The sequence below is a fragment of the Drosophila busckii genome, chromosome 3R (assembly GCF_011750605.1).
Source record: "Drosophila busckii strain San Diego stock center, stock number 13000-0081.31 chromosome 3R, ASM1175060v1, whole genome shotgun sequence".
Taxonomy (NCBI): Eukaryota; Metazoa; Arthropoda; class Insecta; order Diptera; family Drosophilidae; genus Drosophila; species Drosophila busckii.
In genome coordinates, this window is record NC_046607.1 from 4223594 (window position 1) to 4249567 (window position 25974).

A 25974-nucleotide genomic window follows, 5' to 3' on the forward strand; every position below is an offset into this window, starting at 1 on the left:
GGCATGCCAGTCTGTTTTTTTTATGATACTCTGGCAACAAGAGGTAGGGTTGATAAGCAGTTTTTCTATTGTACTCAGGTAGCCCTGCTATTACGACGCCATCTTTTTTCACAAACGTTTGTGTAAATTTCGCAATAGGTGAAAATAGCGGCAGTATAATTAGGTTTTGAGGTTTTTTATAGAGTATTTGACAAGGTAAAGTAAAAGGGTGTACCGAGAATTTAGAGCATATAATAGTAAACGTTTTACCTGTTTGCAAAATTCAACATGGAGGAATTTATTAATTTGGTGGCGCAATACCAATGCAATGCCGTTGATGTAAGCAGCTCTGAAGTAGACAGTGACTCAGATGTGAACTTTGAACCCCCAAAAGTAAAACAACGCAATACGTTAACAAGGTCTTGCGCTAAAGATGCGGACTCGGACGGCGGTAAACGTAAGTCTGCCGTTATGCGTTTGCCTACAAGGCGTCCAGATCCAAACGTTTACAACAGGAACGCTTTGCTGGCGCGTGAAAATCGACGCAAGAAGAAGGCTCATCTGGAGGCACTTGAAAGGGAGCTGAATGAGACGCGCACCACTAACAAGTCATTGCTAAAAGCATTAAAGAAACAATTTAAACTCACACAAAAACTGGAAAAAGAATGTGAATATCTGAAAGACGTGGCATGCCAACGCAAGGTCTTTGGACAAACAAATATGATTCTTCCGCGAAACGATCGTGCCGTTTCGCCTAATGGCTCTCTGATATCAACTTATTCCAGCAGCAGCAGCTACGAAGTTCCTAAGGAAGCCGAAAACATAGGATTGCTGAGCATCAAAAATGGTAGTGTAGCTGAAAAACTATTTGACAACGAGACGCCTTCAAGTTCATGGAATGATTTTATTGATGATTTATTAACAGATTGTTCGCGAACAACAGCGTACGACAACGACTGCTCGTGGAACGACTACTTGGACGAGGGCCCCTTTGGGCTGAACGAGTGTAATTCGTCACTTCAGCCACTGGGGGCTATTGAGGAGCATAGCTACTTTAACAAATCCACAGAAATGGGATTTAGTCCAAACTGTGATTGGAGCGCCAGTCGCACACCTCCGTCGCAGTTACTACAGGATGAGGATTTTCTGGATGACCTTTCCAGTCTTTAGAGTAACTCAACTATTATGTATTATGTGTTAAGCTGGTCTAAGTTATTATCTTTAGTGTTAAGACAGTTATTCGCGAAATTTTATTTTGTACATCGATGTAATTCTTTCCATTGAGACAAGTGCAGATTTGTAAGTTAGTCGTTGGAACTGCCGATAGTACGCCCAGCCCACTGAAGCACACCTGCGGTTTCGTTACTTTAAAACTATTTCCATTATTTCAGGCCAATGTGGAGGCGCGTTGGCTTCATTTTTATCCAGCACTGAAATGGTTTTGTACAATAATTTTAAAAGGTGGGTTTCCTCGAAAGGATCGTAGATGCAAAAGATTTTATTACCATCTTGTTGCTCCACTTTTTCAGCGGCGACCAACATAAAAGACGAATAGCGATATCCATGAATTGTTTCGTGGGAGAGCACGCTCTTGGAAGGATGTGTGTGTAACTAGCGTCAAAAGTATTTAATACAGTTTGAAGTCTAAAATTTGTATATGATTTTTAAGAGAGCGCAAAACTTATTAATTTATTTGGATTCCAAAACGTTTCAGATTATTTAAATCTCAAAAATCGAATACATTGGTTAAAGCGGACAGTGCGGCTTCAAATAATGGTATGTACTGCTATCCTAATTTCTAACGGCGACTTTGAGTCTTGATATACTTTGTTGATTTGGAAAGAATTGTCGATATCGTTTTATCAATATGCATTTGTTATTGCCCAAAATAAAAATAGAAATTACACAATATTTGTGAAAAATTACATTTATGAGTTTGTTTTTATGCAATAATGAGTATAATTTGATTTTATATACAGGTTTTATTAATGTTTCAAAAACAATATTTAATGAGAGTTACATATACATATGTATATGCTTTTAGGCCTTGAGCAACTTGGCATGATATGCGATATGCTCCGCCACAAAAGTAGATATGTAAAAGTAACTATGGTCGTATCCATCGCGTTGTTTGAATATGGTCTGAATATGATCGTTGGGTGCAGCGGCTGCCAACAACTTTTCCGGCAGCAGTTGCTTTACGACTAGGAAATTATCTGCAGAGCCTTGATCGATGAAGAGCTCCTGAGGCGGGCCAACATATTTGGAGGCCAAATAAGTTGCATCCCATTGCTCCCAGCTTGAAGTATCAGCGCCCAGATAGCCAGTAAAAGCCTTCTTACCCCAAGGGCATTCCGATGGATTTGCAATGGGTGCAAATGCTGAAACCGATTGATAAAGACCGGGATTCTTTAAAGCGCAAATCAAGGCACCATGTCCACCCATACTGTGTCCAAAAATGCCTTGCTTGCCGGGCAAAGTAGAAAAATTAGCATTGACGACATCAGCCAGCTCTTGGGTAACATAGCTGTACATCTTATAGTGCTTAGACCAAGGCTCTTCTGTGGCATCTACATAGAAGCCGGCACCACTTCCAAAATCGTAAGCATCATCCTGCCCAGGCAGCTCTACGCCGCGTGGCGAAGTATCCGGATTAACCACAATAAGACCGTGCTTCGCAGCGGTTTCCTGAAACCCGCTCTTCTGTACAAAGTTTTCATGAGTACATGTCAAGCCGCTGAGAAAATAGAGCACTGGACATTGGGTCTTATCTTCAATAACCGCTGGTGGCAAGTAGACACCAAAGGTCATGTCGCAGCCCAATGTGTTGGAATGATGTTTGTAGACGCGTTGCTCTCCTTCGAAGCATTTGGTAGTGGACAATAGTTCAAGTGCCATTTTCTAAAGATATACAAATTACTGAATTTATATTTAACTGCATAGAATTAATGCAATTTTCCTTACGTAGTGCTTTTCCAAGCAATTTTATTTTGTTTATGCTAAAAATAGTTTTGGAGCAAAGCCGATACACAGTTTAGTTCACGAACTAGAACTAGTTCTTTTTTTAACAGCTAACATTTATAAAAAATAAAAGATTAAGTATTCTTAACGTTTTAGCAGCGCATTTTTAATATACTCTTATTATTATTAGCGGTTGACCGATCAAATTCTCTTTGTTTTAATTAAAAGTACTTCAAGATTTGTCCTAAGCCCTGGAATGAGCAGTGCTGTAAAAATCGTGCATAAGTAGCAACAACAACGCACCGCAAAAACAAATGCATTTGCTTATAAAACGTTTACTGAAAGCTTGTTGATATTTATTTCAAAACAATGTCGGATGATAAGCCAAGTACATCAGCGTTTGCATTTAAAAAGCGAAATGTTAACAGAGGTGCAGCCATGCGGAGGAAAAAGAGCAGCAGCAGTAGCGAAGCAGGTGAGCAATAAATTGGCGCGAATAATTTGTTAAACAATACAACAAACAAATGTATGTTTTATTTACAGCAAAAAGTAGTGATGAGGAAGTCAATAGTAAAACTAGCTCCATGCTGCGTGCCGAAAATAGACGTAAACGCACCAATCCTAACTTCCAGAGCACGAAGACGCTGAGTAAACGAAAAGCAGGTGTGGAAGCGGCAGAGCACGATTCCTCAGATAGTGATGCAGACAAAGATGCATTGGGAGTGGCCTATAAGTCGAAGCGCGAGGCATTGCCCAGTGGTCCGAATGATCAGGGTGCTACAGCGGTCAATGAGATGGATACTCAGTTAGATCGCGATGCTCAGGCTATACATGCCCGTTCGATTAAGATAAATGAGGAGCTGGAGGGCAAGGCAGATGATAAGATATATAGGGGTATTAACAATTATGCACAGTACTATAAGAAAAAGGATACGGCGGCTGGCAATGCAAGCTCGGGCATGGTTAGAAGTGGTCCAATACGCGCCCCAGCTCATCTCCGCGCTACAGTGCGCTGGGATTATCAACCGGATATTTGCAAGGACTACAAAGAAACGGGATTCTGCGGCTTTGGTGACAGCTGTAAGTTCTTGCATGATCGCAGTGATTACAAGGCTGGCTGGCAGATGGAAAAGGATCACGAGGCGGAAAAGCGTGGTGAATGTGACTCTGATGGCGACGAACACAAATATGAGATACACTCCGATGAGGAATGTCTGCCTTTCAAGTGCCACATATGCAGGCAAAGCTTTACTAATCCCGTTGTAACTAAGTAAGCTAGCTTTTAGTTTACAATGAAAATTATCTAATATTGTAAACTTTTATTTGCAGATGCAAGCATTATTTCTGCGAGAAGTGTGCGCTGGCGCAGTACAAGAAGTCACAACGTTGCATTATCTGCTCACAGCAAACAAATGGAATATTTAATCCAGCCAAGGAGTTAATAGCGCGGCTAAGAACTGCACCCATGGAACAGTCAGATGATGATGATGATGATGATGATCACAATGATAAAGTACAAGCTGATAACAAAGAGGAAGCACCGCTGGAAATTTCTTCTGAAGAAGACAGTGATTAAAGTTCGCTTTATCTGTTAAGTTTAATACATTTGCAAAATTTGGAAAAGTTTGATTTGATTTTTGATGAGTTTGACTTCAGCAACATCTAAGTTATTGCTTGCCTTTAGCGACGTAGAGCAGTTGTTTATTTGATTTTGGTGCAGTGAAGCCCAGCGAACATTTCTTTGCCAGCAAGCAACTGCAATCAAAAGTGCTTTTAAGCCAACATGTGCACCATTGTTTCTTGCACAAAGCTAAAATATGGCCAATCCATGCAGGCCGCAATTCTGGTTACAAAATGTAAGCTCATAAGCCTCAAAAAGCAAGGCAAAGGCAACGGAAAAGGGTTGCCCAAAGTTGGACATTGTTTCATGCACACAAATCACTTGAGGCTGCCTCAACTGACGATATGAAATAGGTCACGAGGGGAAGAGCGCTCTGTGAATTGATAGTTCGATGAGTTTTCAGCAAAGTTTCAGGCGTTTTGCATAGTTAATTGGCAAGGCTTGTGGAAGCCACAGGCCAATAAAAAACTCTCATATACAATTGTGGCATTATATAAATTATATCTAACTTGAATCCAGACTCAAGTTTGTAATTAATAAAACAGAAAATCTGAATAAACTTGACAGCAGACATGCCACAAAACCCACAAGTCACGTAGCTGAGATTTCTTGTCTACGCATTGGCACTATTTACATATATATTATATATGCTAGCCATATAAATTCAATGGCAATCTCGTGCATGACGTTAGCAAAGTAAATTGAGCGTTGCTTGCCAGACTCTTAAACATAATTAACGACAAATCAGTTTTAATTATTTTAATAAACTTTCAATGCAACGCATATGTACGTGCTGACTGGCATTTTACAGCATATACATACTATAGTCCTATATACTGGCCTTCAATTCGAACTCAGCATCATTAGACGCCTTGGCCACGTAGCCAAATTGTATGCAGTAACAACAACAAGAACAGAACTTTGATTAACAGAGCGCGCTGAGAAAATTAGCACGCTGCAAAATGCCGTCCAATTAGTAAGTAGAAAGCACTGTGTATTCAACAACCAATTGACGTGCCAGGCAATCAAGCGTTAGATGTGTTTGACGCCTTTGGATCAAATGCCGGTAATTATTAGACATGTTCCACAGTATCAAGTGTCTACACATAATAAAAATTTAATTACAGCTAAGAGAATTCATGTTGCTATATTCAAAATGTGGCACACTGTGCGTATACACAATGTGCATACGCCACGTCTGCAAGCACGCGTTGCTTCATTCTCTTATTTATTGGCTTCTAATGTCACTGACTATTATCCCCATGGCCAATGCCCATTGCATGGCCGTTTCCCAGCGTTGGCAACAGCTCAGCAGCTCAACTTGTCGTTTATTCTGTCAATTATCATTAATTTCTAAATGCTGCTGTCTTCAGACAAGGTTGTCGCACCTTTCTGCATGACTCCTCCAGCCAACTGTCGACGCCCCACACCCAACAGCCAATGGCACGTACGACGCAGTTAAAATGTCTTCAGCTATATAAATTGTTATTGCTTGTGCGTATCATTTGCCTGTCTGTTTGGACAATATCTTAAAGACCAATAGACAATGCAGTGCATACATATAACGTTTGTCAGTAGTTTGTGAGGCGTGGCCAACTCTATGCTATGACTTAAGTGATTTATATTCATTGTGTTGCCAATAAAGTGTGTCCTTGAAGAAGACGCTCTATAAAAAACACTGTTATTACCTGAGTAATCAAATCTACTCTAAACTTTAAGCTCTGCATTTCCATTTTATTTCTTTAGTCTTTTATAGTTATAGCTTTAAAACTGAATTAAGTTGGGAATGAAGAACATTTTAAAAATATTGAAGATTTTCTTGCTTATAGCATTTCTCTCATAAATTGTTCTACATAATGTTTTGTTCAGAAAGTGTGTCATAAAGTTTGTACTTTGGAAAAAACATTACCAGCAACATAATTATCAAGCTGGTTTGGCAGCAAACATAAGCTCTGCTCGATCCAATAAAAATAAAATGCAGAAATGTTAAAAAAAAAAGAAACAAGCAAAAAAAGTTCTTTTTCGAAAAAAATCATAAAGTGCAGCAAAAAGTTTTGCTATTCTTTTATTTTCTTGGCTTTTTGTCTGACCTGCTCCATAGAGTAAACTTTTAGGAAAACGAGAACGGCGTCTAAAATCGACAAACATCAATATTAAAATAACATAAAAGTAAGTACGCTTTGCTACTGTTTTTTGTTTTTCCTTTTGCCATCTGTCTTTTGCATCATTTTGGCAGTTTCTCTTTTGCACTTTTATCTTTATTTGCATTGCGGCTAACCAGTGACAAGAATTCTTGTGGCGGACATGTCGAAGTGGTTTGTTTTGAAGAAACTTTACTCCTTGCGCTTCGTTTACACAATTTCTTTTGCTCCTTTTGCCTTTTCATGCCGCCTGCTTGCTTTTGTTGTTCTTCTTGGCAAGAGGCCAAAAATTATGGCCGCAGTGCAAGTGTCAGTAAGATTTTGTAACCTTTTGGCACAGCTAGACGTTTGTTGTTATAAATTAAACCAGCAGTAAAAAAGCAAGTATAAAGATTTATTTTCAATTGTCGAAGTGTAAATGCGCTTCTAGCGCATTAAAGTGATTGTATTATAAGATGTTGAGATGAGATGAATGAGAAAAGATTTTTATCAAAGGTAAGACAATTATTATTTAATAATAAATAAAATAATAATGGTAAGCAAAATATACATACTTAGTATATAGTAATTGTATATGAATATAATGACAAAAGAGTTACAGTCAATACATCTAATACAGATTAACTTACTCAAACTAATTAACTAAGATTGTATTTAGATTTAAAAATAACTTAATTATATGTTTAAGATCAGTTTAAAGAAAGTGTTACTAATTCTAAATAATTACACATTTCTGAGTTTTAACTTTAAGTTTGTTCCATCTCGCTTAAATCTATAGGAAAAATATACAGAGCTTTGAGGCAGAAATAAAATAAATGTTTGTAAGCTAGTGCGTAAACGTAATTTTATAAAATTATTTGTAAGGTACAGCTAGTCCCAAACGACAGTTGAGAACCTTGTTACGTACATAAGAGACGCTAGATCTGAGAAAGTTGTTTTCATTGAAAAATCCATCCATAAATGTATGCATATACTAGACCAAATTTTGCACAAAACTCATTCAACCTAACTATAAGACTACTGCTTCCTTTTTTTTACAGGGTCTAAAAACTTTTGGTTATTCACCAATACACAGAGCGCGTTTTTATCAGATGCATATGCGTGCAGCAGTTGTGGATCAAACGAATGCAGTCCCTTGAGGCTAGCGCATGTCGTCCTTTGTCACATAAAATGAGTAATTTATAATTTTAAATTAAAAATATGCGTATGGTACAGAGACAGAGAGAGCAAGAGAGAGAGAGAGGGAGAGAGAGAGAGAGAGAGAGAGAGAGAGAGAGAGAGAGAGAGGGAGGGAGGGAGTCGTAAAGTTCTTTTCGCTTGTATTTTTAGTTTCAATTGGCTGGCAATGTTTCATGTGAATGATAATTGTTTGACGCTATTAAGCGAAAGATTAATGCTTTTTGCTTGTGGCAGCTTAATGTTTGTTGCTTTTCATTTACGGATATCTGACCAATTGGGTTAATTTATATAATAATTATACAATTATGCGCTCAAAGCCGTGCAATAAATTGACATATAATTGCTTAACTGATACACTCGCATTCAATATTCATAACAAAAACTCTGTTTACACCGGTAATCTTGTTGTCACTGAAATTGTGTGTAAGCTTAATACCACCAAGTATTATGCCATGATATAAATATCTATTTAATAACATATTTCAATTAGTTGCTGGCATATTTCATTTAATTAAAGCTCTGCTTTAAGCCCCAATGCGCTACGTAGCAGCAGCAAATTTAAAGGATTAGTAGATTATTTAATATCAAGCTTAATTACTCCAGACAAGCCCTGTCATTTCAGTTAGTTTGCTAAAACTCAATTTATATATGCTAATAAATAGCATGACATTCAACTAAATCATATTTAGCTTGTAATATTTGATAACAAGACAACAAAGCCAACAACATTTCGAACCTATAATAGAGGCAGACACAACATAACAACTTCCGGTCAAGCACACAAACGAGTTACACACAGACACACACACATACACACAGAGAGAACTTTTTCCTCAAACAAAAGTGGTCTTGTCTGTGTGGGCTTATTGTGTTTGTCTACGTTAAGCAAATGAGGTCATTTGCAACAGCATTCTAGACGTAGAGAAAAGTTTTCAATAAGGAAATATGCGCATAATAAAATAAATTAAATGTCTATCAAGTTGCACTTTAATAAGCACATAGCTTATGAGTAACCAAGTGTAAGAACTTTAATTTTTATTTTGGTGTTTTTATTGTTGCCGCTTGCTGCAATTGTTGCTGAACAACAAGTTGCCAATGGTATTTGTATTTTACTTTTTGTTGGCAGCGCTAAGCTGAAAATATTTTCATTATAAACTTTACGACAGGTTTGTCTCTGTGTGTGCGTACTAACATAACGAAAACGGAAATGCGCCATTAACTGGCAAGTCAAGCTTATTAGCTGCAATAAAAAATAATAAGCTGCAAAGTTATGTTGCAATTGTGGCATATTTCGCAGCTGCCTCAAGTGCGATTTCAAGCAGGACACAAAGACACACAAACACTCGCACACTTACTATGCAGACATGTGTGGCTATATCCCTAAGCCTCTGTGTTAGTGTGTGTGTGTGTGCGTGTGTCTCTGTATCACATTCTTTGCTTCATAGTTAACTTTTTCTTTCGTTGTTGTTGTTACATTGAACTTTTGCTTGCCTGACTTTCTTGGAAGCGCTTGGTTGTGTGTATGTGTGTGTGTGTGCTAACAGCCAAGGACGCACGCTCAGATATTTCAGTTAATTTTATTTTTAGAAAAAATTGTGCAACAATATGCTCCTCGTCGTTGCTGAGAATGACCAAGATTTTTAGCCAAGGGTTGTCTGCTGCCCACAGCAAGCTGATATTGAGATGAAAATGTGCATGACACTGAGCACTTGACAAATTGACAATGTGTCAAGCTAAGAGCCAAAAGCTTTAAGCTTATTTCAGTGCCTTTGCCTTAAAGTGTAAACTTGCAACGATTGAAAAGATTATAGATTTTTAGATTTAAGCGCAAATATTTATAAAATTCTTATTTAAACACTTGCGCGCGTTTATCAAATTTAAACAGCTGTTAAAATAATCAAATTCAAATGCATAAGCATAAGCGTTATTTATGCGATTTAAATATTTGCACAACTGACTTTGCATAGATACGTTTCAGATTTGCTATAAAGCAAAGCTTAATCCATAATTAAGCACAGTGAGTTCAATATGAAAGTACAAACGTTGTTATCTTGCGTTGCCATTTTGGTCATTTGCTTAGTAAAACGCAGCCAGGCAGAGGCATGCCGTTTCCTTCCTTATTATCCACCCAATTATGAGTGTACTGACTGTAATGATTCCGCCAATATAAATCATATTGATTGCGAAACAACCATACCCTACATCACAACAACCCCTCGGAGTGCACCATGGAGGCGTTCTCGGTGGGGCAGAGGGTTCAGAAGATCAGGCAAGCCTATTGTAATTAACTTTGGAGTTATACGTACCATGGAAGCGCCATCAATGGTGCAGAGGCCTTAGAAGATCATGCAAGCCAATTGAAATTAACATTGGAGTTATACGTTAAAAAAAAAACAATTACAAAATCAAAGCTGCTAAACTGTTTAATTTCAATTGTTCGATATGCATATCGTTAGTGTAATAACGAACGTAAGTGATTTATTTAGTAAATCCAATTTGAAATTTTAATGCTCGGCAAAACTTATTGAAAGCCACAGCCAAACACATTGAGTTTGTATAATTTATAAGCACCTGCCCTTGTTAGAACAAAACATGGCTGTGCGTGTGCGGCAATGTACATAAATAATTTCAATAATGTGCTGCTAATACCAACAGCAGCGACAACAACAACAAGTGGGCCGCACATTGACGATAAGCTGGGTCTAACCGCTGGTCAAAACATTTACTTAGCGCCCCCACTTCAATCAAGGCAAAGAGACACGCCATTAGCGTTGTACATTTCCTTCGAAAAGTTTCTGTTACCTTTACGAGCATTAGGCGAGTTAATGCACAATTCGCAGGGCAGACGTAAAAAATTGTAATGTATTAAAAAGTTTACACTTTTTATTTTTAGGCTGATTTGATGGCCACCCAACAGGTGGGCCATTGCCTTGTACAGTTCAACGTGGCGTATGCGTATTTGTAGCTTACTTTTACAGCTCAGCAAGGGCATTAAACGAGGGCAGCGCCAACAACCAACAGCCAACAGCCAACAGCTGTACTGTCTGCAAGTAAATTAAGTTGAAAACTTTACGCTTAACTGAGGTTTGCCCGAAAAGGTTGTTCTCTTAAGTTTTCCAATTGACAGTTGACTTTGTTGCAGCAATTTGGGAGAGGCCGTACTTTATCACACTAACTTCATTAGTTGTATTTGTGCAACACTAAGTATTCTAGGAATATGTTTATATACAGCAAATTTTGAATGCTGAAAGCACACTGAGAAAAAACTAGAAAACAAGATTCGGAATCTATGCGTGTGCGTGCTACAACAGAACGCAGTGTATTTTATACAATAGCAAATATGTCAGCTTACTTAAATCATAAGAGCGCTGTGAATATGTCAGAGTTCTCTCTTGAGAGAGGCAATGGTTTAGTGCCAAAGAGCACGTAGCATGCATTAAAGATAAAAGACGAGAGTCCAACTTCAAACTAGAAGATATGATACATAAAAGAAGCATCGGCTGGATTCGCTATGTTCACAATATGCAGTGGTGCTATAATTTCAAGCTGTGAATGTGCATTTTACGACTTTTTAAGTGTCATGGCAAACAAAACTTTTTGGGTTGGGTCTGGTCTGCGGCAGTATGCAGCTGGCAGCGTAGTTGCTAAAAGGTGTTGTTGTTGTTGTTGTTGTTGCTGCTGCTGCAGGCGCAGCTATACACAAAACTCAAAGCTTATGACGATGGCAGCCATATTTTCTTTCAACAAAATAAACTTTGCTTTTGAAATAAATTCTGTGGCAAAAGCGCAAAAGAAGAAACTTAATTTTATTTTAAAGCAATCACACACGCGCACACACACGCATACATACGCGCATAACTATATAGGTGTATACACCTACAGCAGGCACATCCGTTTCCGCTCAGTGCCGCTCTGTGCGCTTTACAACTTTGGTCTTCCCGTAAGCAGCAGCGCACACTAAGTTATCGTCTTTATTGTTTGTCACATACATGACCTCACAATTGTGTTCCGTTTCTTAGCATTGAGCGTAACGCAAACGTGCTTGCAGCCAGTGCAGTGCGGCTCAAGCTCATGCTCATCCTCTGCAGCGTAGCGTTGGCCCGCAGGTCGACGCCGGAAACGGAAATGGCATAAGTTGTTGTCGCCTAGTAGTTCACACGTAAGTCCGTTCATTGAACAATAAAATGGCGTTGCTACGACTGCGAGTGCAGCAACTGCAACTGGCGATTTCCAAAGAACTGCATGTACCATTCGCCTACCATAAAATGCCATAAGAAATACGCAGCTAAATGTCATTGTGGACAACAACAAAAGATGTATATAAACTAGCATCAAAACGGCATTATATAAAATATTTTATGCGCATTTTTATGTGACACGAGTAAAAAAAACTAAATACTAAATTTAACTGCGGCTGCTGCAGCAATTGTCGACCATTTCAACACTGGGCAGCTGCACTGTATAGACCTGCAGCTGTACGACACGTCGTATGCGTTATGTTTGTAAAATTAGCTCTAAGTTTGAACACAATGCGCTGAGCTCAAAATGCCTGCAACACAACGTTGAATAGAGACATCACTGAACCGTACCATAAGCCCAAGTTGAATGGAAAATTGCTGCTGCAAAAACTTTGCTGGCCAACACTCTTTGCTCCCTCCACCATGTCGCTTGCTCTCTCGCTTGCTGTAGCTTTGCACGTTTTTCTTATTCAAAGTTATTGTGCCTGAGCTCGAGCAGTGTTTTTTGTTAGTTTTAGTTTTGCCATCACCTTCTGCAGTGGGCAGTAGCATACTCTTGCATGAATAGTCTGCAAATTTTCCCTCTACTCTTTGCCTATCTTACTTGGCACTTTGCGCAGATTTACGCTTGCACTCATAGACGCCATATACGCATAAAACTGCATTGCTTTCGAATACTAATCTACGCACTATAATTGAAAAAAACACGCTTTTCCCAGCGAGTCGCTTTTTTCTTCCTTTAACGAAAATTGCTCGCATTTGCTTTTCTATTTTCTTTGTATTTTTGTTCATTTTAGCTGCAGTCTGTGCTACACTTTCGTTTGCTTTCGTTGCTGCTGAAAGTACAACAATTTTTTGTTACACGTAGTCGCGGTTCTATTTATGCCAGCCAGCTACCAAAATGCCAGTTGAATTGCCCTATTTGATAACGGGTACACTTATGAAACTATTCACTAAAATAATTACAAAATGCACAAAAAGAATTTTTGTGTACAATATAAAAGCGTAAACGATTAAGAATTTCTTAATAAGCTTTAAGTAAACTACTGTAAAATAACGTTAAATTATATTAAGTATACGCTCAGTTTTAAAAAGTAATTCCAAGTTGGCAGCGTACAAATTAAATAAAAAACTTTGACTGCACTTTAATTTCTTCTTTGAACATTCATATGCAGTCTCAAAGTTCATACTCTTTAACTTTGCTGTAGCGCCGTCAATTGCAAATATATCACAGCAGCTGAAACGAAAAAAATCAGCGTGAAATTGAAAAAATATGATGACATCTTCATTGCAAGTGAAACAATAACGTTCAGCCCAAGCCTAAACCTGAACCTGAAACTGGCATTTGAATTGGGCCTGGGCTGGCGTGTTGGCTTTTATGTCTGTGCATCCATTGAATTTTTTTTTGCCAGAAAAAATTGAAGATTGCCAGATAAATCTGCAGTGAAATGAAAATACTCTGTAGATATTAAATAACTGAATTGTATTGTTAAATGTAGTATTGTATTTTAAATGTAAAAGTTAAAAAAGTTAAAGTTTGCTGTTATGCTTAACTGATGTCTAGTGCTAGGTATGCTCTATGAGAGTGTGCAGCAACCTGTTCTACCATTATCAGCAGCGTCAATAATGCGGGACTTATTGCGTCTGCTGCGCTTGCAACTCTTAATTCTATCCCAGCGGCACCTTACAGAGATGTCGGCTCTTGGGTCTATCAGCTCGATCTAACAGACGCGGTTTTATTTTTTTATGGCTAGCTGACTGCCAATGCCTCGCGTGCCTCCTGCCCCCGCAGACCAACCTAGCAAATAATTTGGTGTCACACACAATCTCGCTGGGTGCGTGTGTTGGAATTCTCTTGTCGGGCTGTTCTGCTCGATCATTGTGGCAGTGATCTAATATGGAGTGTCTCGATCAACCTGGTGCTCATAACATACTTCTCATAATTCCACCTGCGCTTACATATGAGACTCAGTATTATACTGCGCATTTAAGTGAAACGTGACAGTGAAATATTGATGAAACAGTAGTGCTAACTCAGGCGACAAGGCCTCAAAGATAAGCTGAAGCGAGCTAAAAAAACAGAAATTAAAATGAATATAAAAAACAAAACGTGTGTCTTACTTTCTGACTGAAGAGTGTTGATAGAAAGTGGAAAATATAAGGAACCATGCTCGAATGTGCATACCGTGAGCGCGCTCTATTCCGTTCGCAGATATGACTACATAGAGATGGACTCAGCCTCACATTTAATAGTCAACTCATCGCTGTGACGATGATAACTAGTTTTTAATGTCTATAATATTATGCTCTATTTAATTATTGACAATTCGTGCTTGCATTTTTTACTTTTGTTTCATAGCTTCTCAGTTTTATATTTCTCTATTGGCTGCTGGCTGGCCTTCAAGTTATACCGGTTTACACAACGTAAAGTGCGGAGCTGCTTCTAATCGCGAGAGGGTTGGTCGATCTGTTCTTGAAGTGGGTTGTGTGTTATTTGAAGCGCTGTGACATAGTCGACAGCTCTAATGAGCTACTCAATCGTACAAATAAATAACTAAAAGCAGCAATTTTTGTGTAAATCAATCGCTACACCAGAATTATGCCCCACTTTAATTTCATATTTGTTTTCAACATTCTCCAAGCAATAAGCCCCGCCATAGGTTTTGTCTGAAAAGTAAACACAAATAATAAACAAAGACCCATTGAGCGGAGTGCGGCGGCATTCCAACTTGTTAGTTACACTTAACGAGCCAAAAACCGTATTTAAGTCAAATGGAGCCTCAGCCCTAATGCCAGCAGCTATCTGCGCTCCAGCTCATGAGTGTGGGCGTAGAACTTGTTAGAACGCTGACCGTCCATTGTTGGTTGCTGGCTGTTTGGTGTCAAAGTAAATACAATCAATTTGATTGGGCGGTTGCCTTTTTTTTTTGTCCTTGTTGGGTGTCCTGGGTGACCCACTGTGTTTTTTACCCCGCCACAATAGATTGATAATTTAATTCAATCGTTGACTGTCATTAAAATTGCCTGCTGGGCTTTGACGAGTCGTGCCAGCTTGTGGACGCCATTCGAAATAATGCAAACGAGCAGGCACGTTCTACAATCTTTTAGATAAGCATTAGCTGACATATGCCTTAATGTGTGGCCAGTTTTTGTTTTGTTTGTCAACAATTTCATAAAGTCGAAATTATGCGAAAAGGTCTTTAAGACTGAGGATGATTTAAAATTGGAGAGCACAGTAGAGAATCGGAAAACAAAGCTAAAGCAAATATAAATTGATTGAAAAGTCAGCAATTCATGAGCAGTATTCCAAATGTTGAATATAGTTTGATTTACTTTTGTTAATTTTATAAAATTAGCCTAAAATTTATGCCGCTTTTATCTTAAGCCAGTAACTTACATTCTTTATAGAGTAAACACTGTAGCTCTTAGGCTATCGCTTGGTAATTATAAATTCCAAAGCAGTCATAACGCTTATAATTTAAAAAATTACAATGCCCTAGATAAGCAATTCTGACACGGCTTATTGGGCAGCAAGTAAGTGTTGAGCAAAAGTCAGTGTTCAGCAAAAAGGATTTAATTTGCATGCGCCAAGCAAACAATAAATTCAGCCACAGTCTGAATGAAAAAAATGAAAAAGGATTGTAAAACAAAACTGTAAACCCCCAAATGGACTAAAAAGCATTCAAGGACTAGGCACGTTTGCTGCTGCGTGATTTGCATTTGCTGTATCTGATGATGCTGCTGCTGTTGTTGCTGCTGCTGCTGCAGGAGAATACATCGATTGTTATCCTTTTGTGCCTTGCTGTGGTCGCATTGACAAGCATGTGGCTGAACGGAACGGAAGCGGCGTCTTCTATGCCAGCAAGTCCACATTTGTTGATATGCCACTAGCTGTGGCTCTGCCACTCCGTCCCTTGTGGCTGTTGCGTTATCGCAGCCGACATGTTGCATTTTAGAAACGGGATTTTTTCGCGTCTCCACTTTTTATGCTTTGGCCTTTGTCAAATGGCTTTATCAATGCCATGACAGCGGCTCCATTTACATGAGACGGCCTGTCTGCTGCGACTTATGGGCAAAATCCTAGCCAAATCCATGCTCAAGTGGCTGTGGGCTTAACTAATGATGCTTAGTTATTGAAAGCATTCGAAAATGGCGCTAAGCCACAACAATCCCTGCGGCTGTGTGTGTCTGAAGTCAAATGTTGTTTGTTATTTTATGCATTTAAATAAATTGTTTTTAGCTGCAGCTTGCGTTATTAAATAATCTGTGTGGTGCACTGTCTTCAATGTCTTCATATGACAACCGACTGTAGCTTGCAGCCGCAACGCAATCTGTGGCAACGCGTCAGTTGTCGCACACACACACAAGCGAGCGAGAGGAGAAATATTTGCGTCGCCATTGCGACTGGCACTGTCTCTGACTACGTCACAAACTCCACTTGCCACTTCCTGTGTCGCATCAGCAAGTCAGACTATCGTGCTGAATAGGATCAGCATAACGCTGTCAGCCTGCCAGTTTTGCCAGCCCGCAGATTTTGCCAACGCTTTGCTCGGCTAAAGTATGCAAATTTTAATTTTATACATAGACACATAAAAATAAATTGTTTTTACTCATCGTTGGCAACACTTGCCAGCATATGTGCTGTGCGTCCGTCCGTGCGTCTGTCTGTCTGTCCGCTTTCCTAACTGTGTGCATGCGTGTTTGCTTGTGTGCTATGCAGGCATTGTATCCTTTTGGCTTTGAATATTTCGGGTGCTCAACATTTGGCACGCACTGTTTATCGTGTCAGTGTCCAAAATTAGTTTAGTTTTCCAAGCAATGCAGTATATTGATTTTTGCTGCAAACTGTGCATTTAATGTTATGCACAACTTTCTCATTGATATCGATATTCCAAACTTATCGATTTAACATTAGCATAAAAAGTTTGCGAGCAATTGAGCGTGCAAGTTTTTCTTTCCTGCTGCAAAGCAAATATTGTTTCTATTTAAGAGCTTAGCAGCTTACACAAATTTAGTACTGTTGGTAAATTAAAATCCATACTTTATACTGTTGTCAAATGGAACTTGAAGTTAAATCAACCTTAAGCTTATTTATTGCTGGTCGACAAGTTTTGCAACAATTGTTAAAACTTTTTACATTTATTGTTGGGCTTTTGACGATTTCACTTTTAAGCCGCTTGGGGCATAGCAAATCAATTTCATCTTATTTCTATTATTATTATTTCCAAAATATACTATACATGCGCTCATATAATTCGTTGTGTGTGTGCGTGTACGCAAGCAAATGCCCAAAAATGCTTGTTCCAGCAATAACTTTTTGCTTTGGCAATGTTTTTGTACAAACTATAACCTAACACTCCAAACACTTGGCTATAAAATGTTTTTAAAATTGCAACGCATTGAAAATTGAAAAGTGCTTGGGGGCCAATGCGCAAACGAACAACATGGGAGAAAAAACAAAACAACATAAAATTGACAAGAGCCAAAGTAATAAAACTTTTTCCCAGGCTTTGAGCCTTACTTTTCTAAAAGCTTGAACTTGAAATCGAAAACGAAAATGATTTACGTTGAACATGACACGAATTGAAATCAGAGACAGCCACACGCTCTGCCTGCTCTGCTCGCGTCCTTCGTCCACCGCCCTCTCGATCATCATACAGTTTCAGTCAGCCACATGCAAAACTTCTTTTGACTGTAACAAGCCTTGATGTTTGCCTAATGCAGCTGCCAACATTGTCAACTGAAACTCTAACAACTGCTAACTGCTAACAAGCAGCAAATGGTAGCTACTATCGTACGATAACTTGGGCTCGTAAAACTGCCGCCCAAGGACAACTTTTAACAACGCCAGCCATGGCAGTCGCTCAGCTAGTAAAGCGTGCGGGCGGGTGGGCGTTTGCTCGTGTGGGGTGAGGAGGGAGTGACAGAGCTGCGGCTGTTGTGGAGGCGATTGAGGCTGGCTTTGGTTGTAGTCGACAGGGCCATTTGATTTTTACGACCATCGTTAACGAGTTTCGCTTGCAGTTTTGTGTGCAGCCATTGAAAATGCCAGGGAACAAATAAATACAACGTGGCGTATGAGCGATATGCCTAAAAGAGGCAATCAACCTGGGCTCCACGTACGACGCAACATTTGCATCATATTACGCGTACATGCTAAATGCACTTTCTGCCAAACTTTGCTTAAATTGCTTGCTGAGCAGAGAAATTAGTGTGCTTTAAGATTCAGTTAGTTAGTTAGTTAGTTGGCTATTTAAGCAGTTAAGCAAAACACTTTGCATAAGCTGGCATAATTTATATATTTTCTGCTGAATTTATTTATAAAATCAAAGTCCCTTCTGCCAGGACCACAATTACATGAAACTCAAACGTTTACATATTAAACACTTACAGCCCACTTGACGGGGACAAGCACAAAATTTAGCTTTGAGCCAATTAGGCGCATAAATTAGAGAGACTGTCGCAGTTTTGGAAATTAATGTGATTAAACGCAAGAGGGAAATATGCTTGCCAGCTATAGTTGGAATTTTTATGACGACTGCCTGGCAACGAACTTAACTAAGGCCTGACTGGCTTTAAAGTCAAATTTACTCTTTTTTGACTTTGTTGGCCAAGTTGAGCAAAATGTGTGTGGTGTGTGCATGTTTCTGTGCTTTGGCCGGCTGCCAAGCAACTGCCTTAGACAGGCCAACACTTTGGCCTATTGTTTTGTTGACACACAAAAAACTAACACTCGAGCAAATAGTTTCTGACGCGCCTCGAACCGCAATGCAGTTGGTGTCACTTTGAACCGAAATGAGCAGAGGCCCCACAGAGCACTGCAACAGACACTCAACAACCCAGCAACAACAACAACAGAAGCAGTAACACTAGCACAGTTGGTGTTCTGCGGAGTTGTGTTTACTGGTAAACTTTGATGCAATTATTTGCATGCGGGCGACTCATTTATGCAAAATGCTTACAAAGCCAAAACAGCAAAAGCAAAGAAAAAAGTTATGTTCGTGCTCTCTCTTCTAAGTGCAACAAAAAATGTTAAGCTGCATGCTAAGCAGCTGCTCAGTTAAAATTATCACCATTGATCGATTAGCTTTAAATTTGTGTCTCCTTCTGTCGTTGCTGCTGCTTGCTTGCAATTGAAATTGATTACATTTTAGCTTATTAGCAAACTTTTGCCAATTTTGTATTCAAAATTTATCGCTTGCCGCTTGTAATTGCATATTGCACAACGCTGTTGTTTATGAAAATTCGAAAGCAGCTGCACTCTTTGATAGCTCATAAAAGTGTCAGCTAAATTAGTTATAAATCAGCTGAGAGCGCTATAAAGAAAAAAGACGCTGCTTGGATTTAACTGAAGTCAGAGCGCGGCTTAGCGCAGTGTGCGCAACTTTGTGCGCTAAAATGAAGTCATAAATTATACGAACTAATAATTATATGCCATCAAATTGTTGTACGCAAGAAAAAGAGCGCAAGCCAGCGAATGCTAAAGGCAAGCCAGCGAGTTTAACGGCCAACATAAATTATAGACATTTAAAAGGGGCAAGCAAGCAAACGTGGAACGTGGCAGGCTGGTGGCCAGGCAACCAGCCAGGCAGACAGCCAGAGCCAGAGCCAAGGCAACGCGGCGTAGAATATGCGATTTTTATCACAGTTTATGCACTGCACACAAAGTTAACATAATAAGGTCAACACGCACAGTAAGGACAGCCGCATCCGTGGGTCTGAGCTGAATGAGGGCAGGCGTCGCTTTAATTAAACGGCAAACACTGCTCTACATCTCGCGTTCGCATTAGCGTCCATGTACGCGTCAGAGAACAAAGTTCGAGGTCAACAAGCACAGGCATGAATCCTGCCGCAACACGCCAATTGCGTTGCTCATGCTCTTTTCATTTTTTTTTACACTCCAGCAATTTGCAACAAAATTGGTCCAAAATTGTTGCTCGACCCTGGCCCTGGCTTACTGTGAATTAGCTTACGTGACAACATAAACAAAAGATTGGGTTAAGCTGCCTGGACTTGAGCCACATACGCCCACACGCCCGGCCGCCCGGCCGCCCGCTCGTCTGCTTGCCTGAGTGTCAATGTCTATGCTAGCATGCCAAGTACCTTGTTTCGGTGACGCTCTCTCGGTCTCTATGACAAATGAGTGCCAGCGCCATTCTAAACTCCAATGGCTCCTGCTGGTCGTAAAGTAACAGGCCACAGCACACACTTGGCACAGAAAAAAAATAAAAATGAAAAATAACCAAAGAGCGTTTAAATTTTGTAATTTAAATGCAAATTGACAAGGCAAATGACAAACAGTGCAATTAACATGGGACTAGCGGGCGTATACGCAATATTGCCATTTCAAAAAAGAAACCATTTACAACAAGAATGCTTAGCGCATATGCAGCAGGCACATAACAATGTGAATTTTTGCAACAAACCCAAAATAACATCTGAAGGCCAAATAAATTTAAAGCCCAGCCCTAGCTCAGATTTATTTACGACGGCTGGCAACGCCATCGATCTATATTTGGCACAAATGTCAGCTCAACAACAGTTTGATTATTGAAAAATTAAAGAAGAATACCAACGTGTTTTGCAACAGACAATTATATAATTTTCCAAGAAATAGAAAATTGTTTAATGTGCAGTTGATTTAAGATTTTCTGCGTATTTAATGTTTATTGTGGCAGATTGGAATGCTTGTTGTAAAGCTCATACAAAATTTAAGTCATGCCCTAGAATTAAATATTAATCGTTTGAACTTTCAATAAGTGGAACCTATAAAATTGCAGCTGTGCTAGGTATTTAAAAGCCACTTATTGACCAAAATGACGACCAACTCAACAGTTAGCCTTTGACGTAATTAAACTCAAGATCCTTAAGCCAAAGTGGCTAATACCACTCATAAAAGGGTTTCAAGTGGCATGCAAGCAATGAAAATTGCAGGGTCCACGGCGATATTAGAAAGCCGTTGAGCAACGAACTGATACTAAATGCGCTGGGTGCGCTGCTTTTTGTACTCTTTGAGTGCTTTGAGTGGGTCCGTGTGACTGTCGGCTGTTGTGGCTGGATGCCATTTGGCACGCTGAACTTTGAAGGCGCCGAAAAGGCCTAATTATCTTAATTAATGTGCGCGAAAGTGAAATTCGTGGAAGACAAATGTGCCAACCACTGGCGGCACTCATACAGTTGCCCGTGTACCGCAAGGACGTTTGTGGCTGCCATTTTAATTGTCTTTGCGTGCGTGTGTGTGTGTGTTGCTTGTGTTTGTGTGCGTGGGTGATTTTCATTAATTTTGCTTCGCTTTTTGCCCGTTACCATAGTCGGTGGCTGCGACCGATTTTGGTTTATGGCCTGCTTGCCGCTTGCCACTTGCCGCTTGGCGCTTGCTGTCTGTGTGTGGTTACGGGTTGCCACAAAGCGACACAGAAAAAGAACGCCCGGCGATGGCCGCCAGGCAATGACTGGCTAACAGGCCGCAACAAGAAACTGAATCTGATGCGAATGCGAATGCTGCGCTGGCTGTGGGTAAACAACAAAAACAATGCAAAACATAAACACACAGCGCAACACTTTGGCAAAAAAATAAATACGCCCAGCAACTAAAAAAAATATATATATATATATACAAAAGCTGAAAATATGACTATAAATATATGGAATTGGGTAGTAGGCCATGTGGATGCTGTGTGTAGTGAGCCAGCACAAACTTTTGGGGGCAGCATTGGACTGCGAGGGCGGCACATGCAGTAGTCAGTCTGTGGAATGTGTTTAATGTACGAATTATCATGTGAAACACACACACAGCGTTTGTTATCAGCAGCATTGATTGTGACATGTTCCAATGCCAAAACGTTTCACTGCGCAGAGCACGCGCGCATGCCTTCCAGTGTAGAAGAGCGTGAGAGAGCCCGAGAGCGCTTAAGCTTTCTCTCCACATGTGTGGGATGTGTGGATGCTAAGTCAACATTGTTGCTTGCTGCAAAAAACTAGCACAACACATTTCACATTTAGTACGTATTGTGTTTCATTTGCTTTGCGCTGCTTTGCTAGACATTTTACGATTTGATGTGCTTTTTTCATTGCTTGCATTAAAACGCTATTTATTTCAATTAGTTAACATAAAACGAAGCACTACAAATTATAAATAAAACTGTTCTTACTTATGCTAGTATTGCTTGTTATATAGAGACTGCCTGGCATTTTGTATTACGAGTTGAGTTTGCAATTAGAGTTGTCGTCAAAGTGAAGCGGCGCGTAGTTTGCTCACTACGCGGCTGTGGTCTGTTGCTGTTCCTGGGTGGTGCTCGTGGAGGCCACCGATGTGGAGTCTGCATTCTTTTCGCTGATGGCGAGCCAGGGGCAACGCTTTTGCAGCTCCATGCGGTATCTGGGATGACTGATGGCATACACGAAGGGATCAATGCAGGCCACCATTTTGCAAGTGCATGCCGGTATCATCGTGGCGCCGGGCGTCAGCAGCGTTCTATCGCCAAAGGCGCCAATTAGCGACATGACGCCGTAGGGCGTCCAGGATACAAAGAACAGAAAGCATATGGTAATGGCTGCCTTGGCTATGCGTATCTCGGCGGTCTCCTTGCTCTTGTCCACATTCGAGCGCAGCGATTCCACATTCATTTTCTTGGCCTGATCGCGCAGCGCCTTCTCATGGCTAAACACATGACCCACTATCTGGCTGTAGTAGTAGAGTATCATGCTGGTGGGGCAGAAGAAGCTGAAGAAGAAGATTGTGGCCACAAACATGCGCGTATCAAAGTTGTCCGTCAGATAGTCAAATGTGCAGGAGGTCAAGTAACCTTCGGGCACAAAGCGTCCCCAGGTCTCCGTATAGCAAGCAACCACAAATGGCGTTGCATACATATAGATGAAGACGATCATAGCAATGGCCTTGCCATGCGTCATCTTGCCTTCCATGGGACGCGTGATCACATTGAAGCGATCATAGGCTATGAACGCATTTGTTGCACTTGCGCCGATGCCCGTGTAGGAGCCAATGATGCCGTAGATCTGGCAGCCCAGATTGCCCAAGGCAAAGCCTTGATTGAAGCTGTTGTAGATAAATATGGGCGTCTTGCACATCATCAGAAAGTCGCAGATGGCCAAGTTGATAACCAATATGTTCGATGGCGTGCGCAGCGATTTGGCCGCCGAGAATACCCAAATCACCAGACCGTTGCCTATGAGCGAGAGTATGGTGAAGAATATGTAGAGTGTGCCCAGCAGATAGTTCAAGGATTCTGGTGGCTCGGCATATGTCAGCCAGTGCTCAGGTATATGCCGCAGCTCCTCCGGTGGCACGTTCCAGCCCAGCAGCCTACTTTCCGCCGCCAGGCGCGCCTCAGGACGCAGCACAGTCGATACATTGCCAATCCCACTTATATTGTACTCCATATCCGAACCAACAATAACACACGTTGCTGGTCCGGTCCTTACCCAAGACAGACTAAGCGTGCATTCGGCGTCAGCTTTATATGTGCGGCACGGAATTGGATTAGCCATATAACTGCATCAGCATTTGGGGATTACACTGCGGATTGACCTAATCCCAGGCGTTGACAAAAAACTAAAAATAAATCGCTGAATGCAACAATTTGCATTGATTTTCTGTTTTTCACGTTGGCTTAACAAGCTTGGGGAGGTCACTGACTGTACTGGTTTTAGCTGAAATCTGTTGCAAACGTGATGTCCGTTAATTGACAGTTGAATGCCAGTTGGATTTTGTGCTGCACAAAAACAAAAGTAGATTGAATTAAGCGCCAGCATTGAATTTAATATTTATTTGAGCTTATTATTTTTGCTTTACGCCTGTCAGCTAAATGCAATAAATATAACAAAAAGCATAGACAGACACACACATGTTCTGGCTTATAAGCAGTAGCACAGCTAAAATTGCAGAAATTGTGTTGCTTGGTTATTTACACAAGAAATAAAAAAGTGTAGCATACTTTCTTGTGCTCCCCAGGCGTGCAAAGTCACACACAAACCACACACACGCATTCACACAGGACAAAGTGTGCATACATATGTGTGTGTGTATGTGTGTGGTGAGTAATTATGTTACACTGCCGTTTGTGCACCTACAATTTAGGTCATAAATCATATGGAAAGAGCACACAAAGGCATGCAAATATTCCCCAAATCCCCCAGCCAAGTCGCGAACCCACAACGCAAACACACATACATACAATCACACATTTCCAGTATCTATGTATGTGTATACATATGCCTACCAATATGCTGAAAGTACATACAAAGATTGATTTCCCTTTGTTTGCCCTTTTAGCGCTGCGCTGCGCGCTTATATGTGTAAATGTGTGTGTGCGTGGGCTGCCACCTTGGCGTTACCCACTGCTGCTGCGTCATCGCATAAACTACAGTCACACCATGGGTGGTAATGCCCACATTAAACGCATACATATATTGTAAAAGGCAGACTGCTATAATAATAAGTATGTTACGGCGTGTAGTCACTGGATTTCGATTCCTTTTTATTTTTTTTGTTGATTTCTGTTTTTTTGTTTTTGCTCGCAAGGTGAATGACTCCAATGGGAGTCCAAGCACTTTAGCTGCGACAAGCGCTTACCTCTGGGAGCCCGGGAGATTTCCAAGTAATTAAGTACAGCTGTTGGCGACGTGCTGACTCCCTAATGGCGTCCAAAGCAGTGCAATTTGATTAGTGTGAGCATAAATTGAACATGTGTCAAGCTAAACATTTTCATTATCATGCCCATGCTCATTAGCAATGGAACTTGGTTGCTGATTAAAACGATTACATTGGGTATTATGTAGACAAAATTAGTGTTTAGTTTTGGCTGCTTAAAGACATTAATTGCTTATACCTATTATTGTCTATTATAAGGTGGTATTTTAATTTCAAACAAGTTTGTATAACTAAATTGCTGTAGCAAATTGTTTGTTGGAATTTCTCTTTGTTCTCTCAGTGTTATTATTGTTGTTGGCAAGCAGCTGTTGCTGAATGCTCTTCATGTCGTTGTTGGTATTTGTTTTCATTAACGTTATTGTTGCTTTTGTTTCTAGAGCAGCAGCAGCGGCAGCAGCAGCAACAACAACAAACATTGATGCAACTCTGCTTCAATGCAGCGACAACAATAACAATAACAAAAGGCAACACACAGCAACAACCGAGCTACAGTTACATGCAGCCCCCTAAGGTATAATTTCAATTTCAACACTTTGCAAACACGCCACAGTTGCGTCATTAACTGTAAAGTTTGCATGCGAAACGCGTCTGCAAGTGCAGCATTGTATTAGTATCTAGCATGCTTCTATATGCACGTCTATGTGTATGCGACTAGATCTGTACTTGTGTGCTGGCTGCTGCTGCGGCACTTAGTGCACTCGCTGACGGAAATGGCCGGCAGCAACGACAACACAGACGGAGATGAGTTCAACGAAACGTCAGGTGCAGCAGCAGCAGCAGCAGCAGCAGCAGCAGCAGTAGTAGTAGCAACAGCAACATCAGTTAGTTATATCTTCTGTTTGTTGTTTCATAAAGTTTTATGGCTGCTTGTTTGTTGTTTGTGCAATGCTCAGAGCTAAACACAAAATCATTTGCCACAAATAGCCAACAGCAATGGCAGCCATGGCTAAAATTGATATAAAGCTGCTAAATCGATTTTGTCGAAGAGGTCATGCTGCCGATTAAGTCCATTAGCTTATAATATCTTGAAAATTTGTTTAATATAAAAATATTTTTATAAAACTGCTTAAGTTTCCCTTGCGGCTGCAATTAAAGTTATTAAACTATTCCAATAAATACAAATTATTATGGTCAACTAACTAACTTTTGCTGGCAGTATTGTCATCTTTCTATTGGATTGCAAGC

The 25974-nt window shown here is 40.2% G+C and overlaps 4 protein-coding genes across 5 annotated transcripts; 2 read left to right on the forward strand and 2 right to left on the reverse strand.

Annotated features, from left to right (window-relative positions):
* Positions 1–108: 108 nt before the first annotated feature.
* On the forward strand, positions 109–1881 carry LOC108602027. 2 transcript variants are annotated; one of them, XR_001915226.1, is made up of 3 exons: positions 109–826; positions 905–1440; positions 1509–1881. XR_001915226.1 is itself a non-coding variant. In XM_017990030.1 (2 exons), exons 1-2 carry the CDS (start codon positions 268–270, stop codon positions 1147–1149), a joined length of 804 nt encoding a protein of 267 aa, XP_017845519.1. In that variant the 5' UTR covers positions 109–267; the 3' UTR covers positions 1150–1881. The 2 variants fall into 2 exon arrangements, 1 of the variants encoding a protein (XP_017845519.1); XM_017990030.1 differs by having other exon boundaries at positions 905–1881.
* Positions 1882–1949: 68 nt separating this feature from the next.
* Positions 1950–3019, reverse strand: LOC108602269 (S-formylglutathione hydrolase). The gene is made up of 2 exons (XM_017990326.2): positions 2944–3019; positions 1950–2880 (listed from the first exon to the last, which is right to left on the reverse strand). The coding sequence occupies exon 2, from the start codon at positions 2875–2877 to the stop codon at positions 2020–2022; it is 858 nt and encodes a 285-aa protein (XP_017845815.1). The 5' UTR covers positions 2878–2880; positions 2944–3019; the 3' UTR covers positions 1950–2019.
* Positions 3020–3180: 161 nt separating this feature from the next.
* LOC108602359 (E3 ubiquitin-protein ligase RNF113A) lies at positions 3181–4563 on the forward strand. Its single transcript, XM_017990459.2, has 3 exons — positions 3181–3415; positions 3484–4210; positions 4270–4563. Exons 1-3 carry the CDS (start codon positions 3310–3312, stop codon positions 4514–4516), a joined length of 1080 nt encoding a protein of 359 aa, XP_017845948.1. The 5' UTR covers positions 3181–3309; the 3' UTR covers positions 4517–4563.
* Positions 4564–22181: 17618 nt separating this feature from the next.
* LOC108603891 (opsin Rh3) lies at positions 22182–23562 on the reverse strand. Its single transcript, XM_017993065.2, has one exon. It carries the CDS (start codon positions 23517–23519, stop codon positions 22377–22379), a length of 1143 nt encoding a protein of 380 aa, XP_017848554.1. The 5' UTR covers positions 23520–23562; the 3' UTR covers positions 22182–22376.
* Between the last annotated feature and the right edge of the window lie 2412 nt (positions 23563–25974).

What these genes read in the sequence shown, in the direction of transcription:
- LOC108602027 (XM_017990030.1), top strand. Translation starts at nt 268, where the DNA reads ATGGAGGAATTTATTAATTTGGTGGCGCAATACCAATGCAATGCCGTT. An exon ending in ATTGCTGAGCATCAAAAATG is followed by an intron (nt 827 to 904) that starts GTAGTGTAGCTG and finishes ATTTATTAACAG; the next exon opens with ATTGTTCGCGAACAACAGCG.
- LOC108602269 (XM_017990326.2), bottom strand. Translation starts at nt 2,877, where the DNA reads ATGGCACTTGAACTATTGTCCACTACCAAATGCTTCGAAGGAGAGCAA.
- LOC108602359 (XM_017990459.2), top strand. Translation starts at nt 3,310, where the DNA reads ATGTCGGATGATAAGCCAAGTACATCAGCGTTTGCATTTAAAAAGCGA. An exon ending in CAGCAGCAGTAGCGAAGCAG is followed by an intron (nt 3,416 to 3,483) that starts GTGAGCAATAAA and finishes TTTTATTTACAG; the next exon opens with CAAAAAGTAGTGATGAGGAA. An exon ending in ACTAATCCCGTTGTAACTAA is followed by an intron (nt 4,211 to 4,269) that starts GTAAGCTAGCTT and finishes TTTTATTTGCAG; the next exon opens with ATGCAAGCATTATTTCTGCG.
- LOC108603891 (XM_017993065.2), bottom strand. Translation starts at nt 23,519, where the DNA reads ATGGAGTACAATATAAGTGGGATTGGCAATGTATCGACTGTGCTGCGT.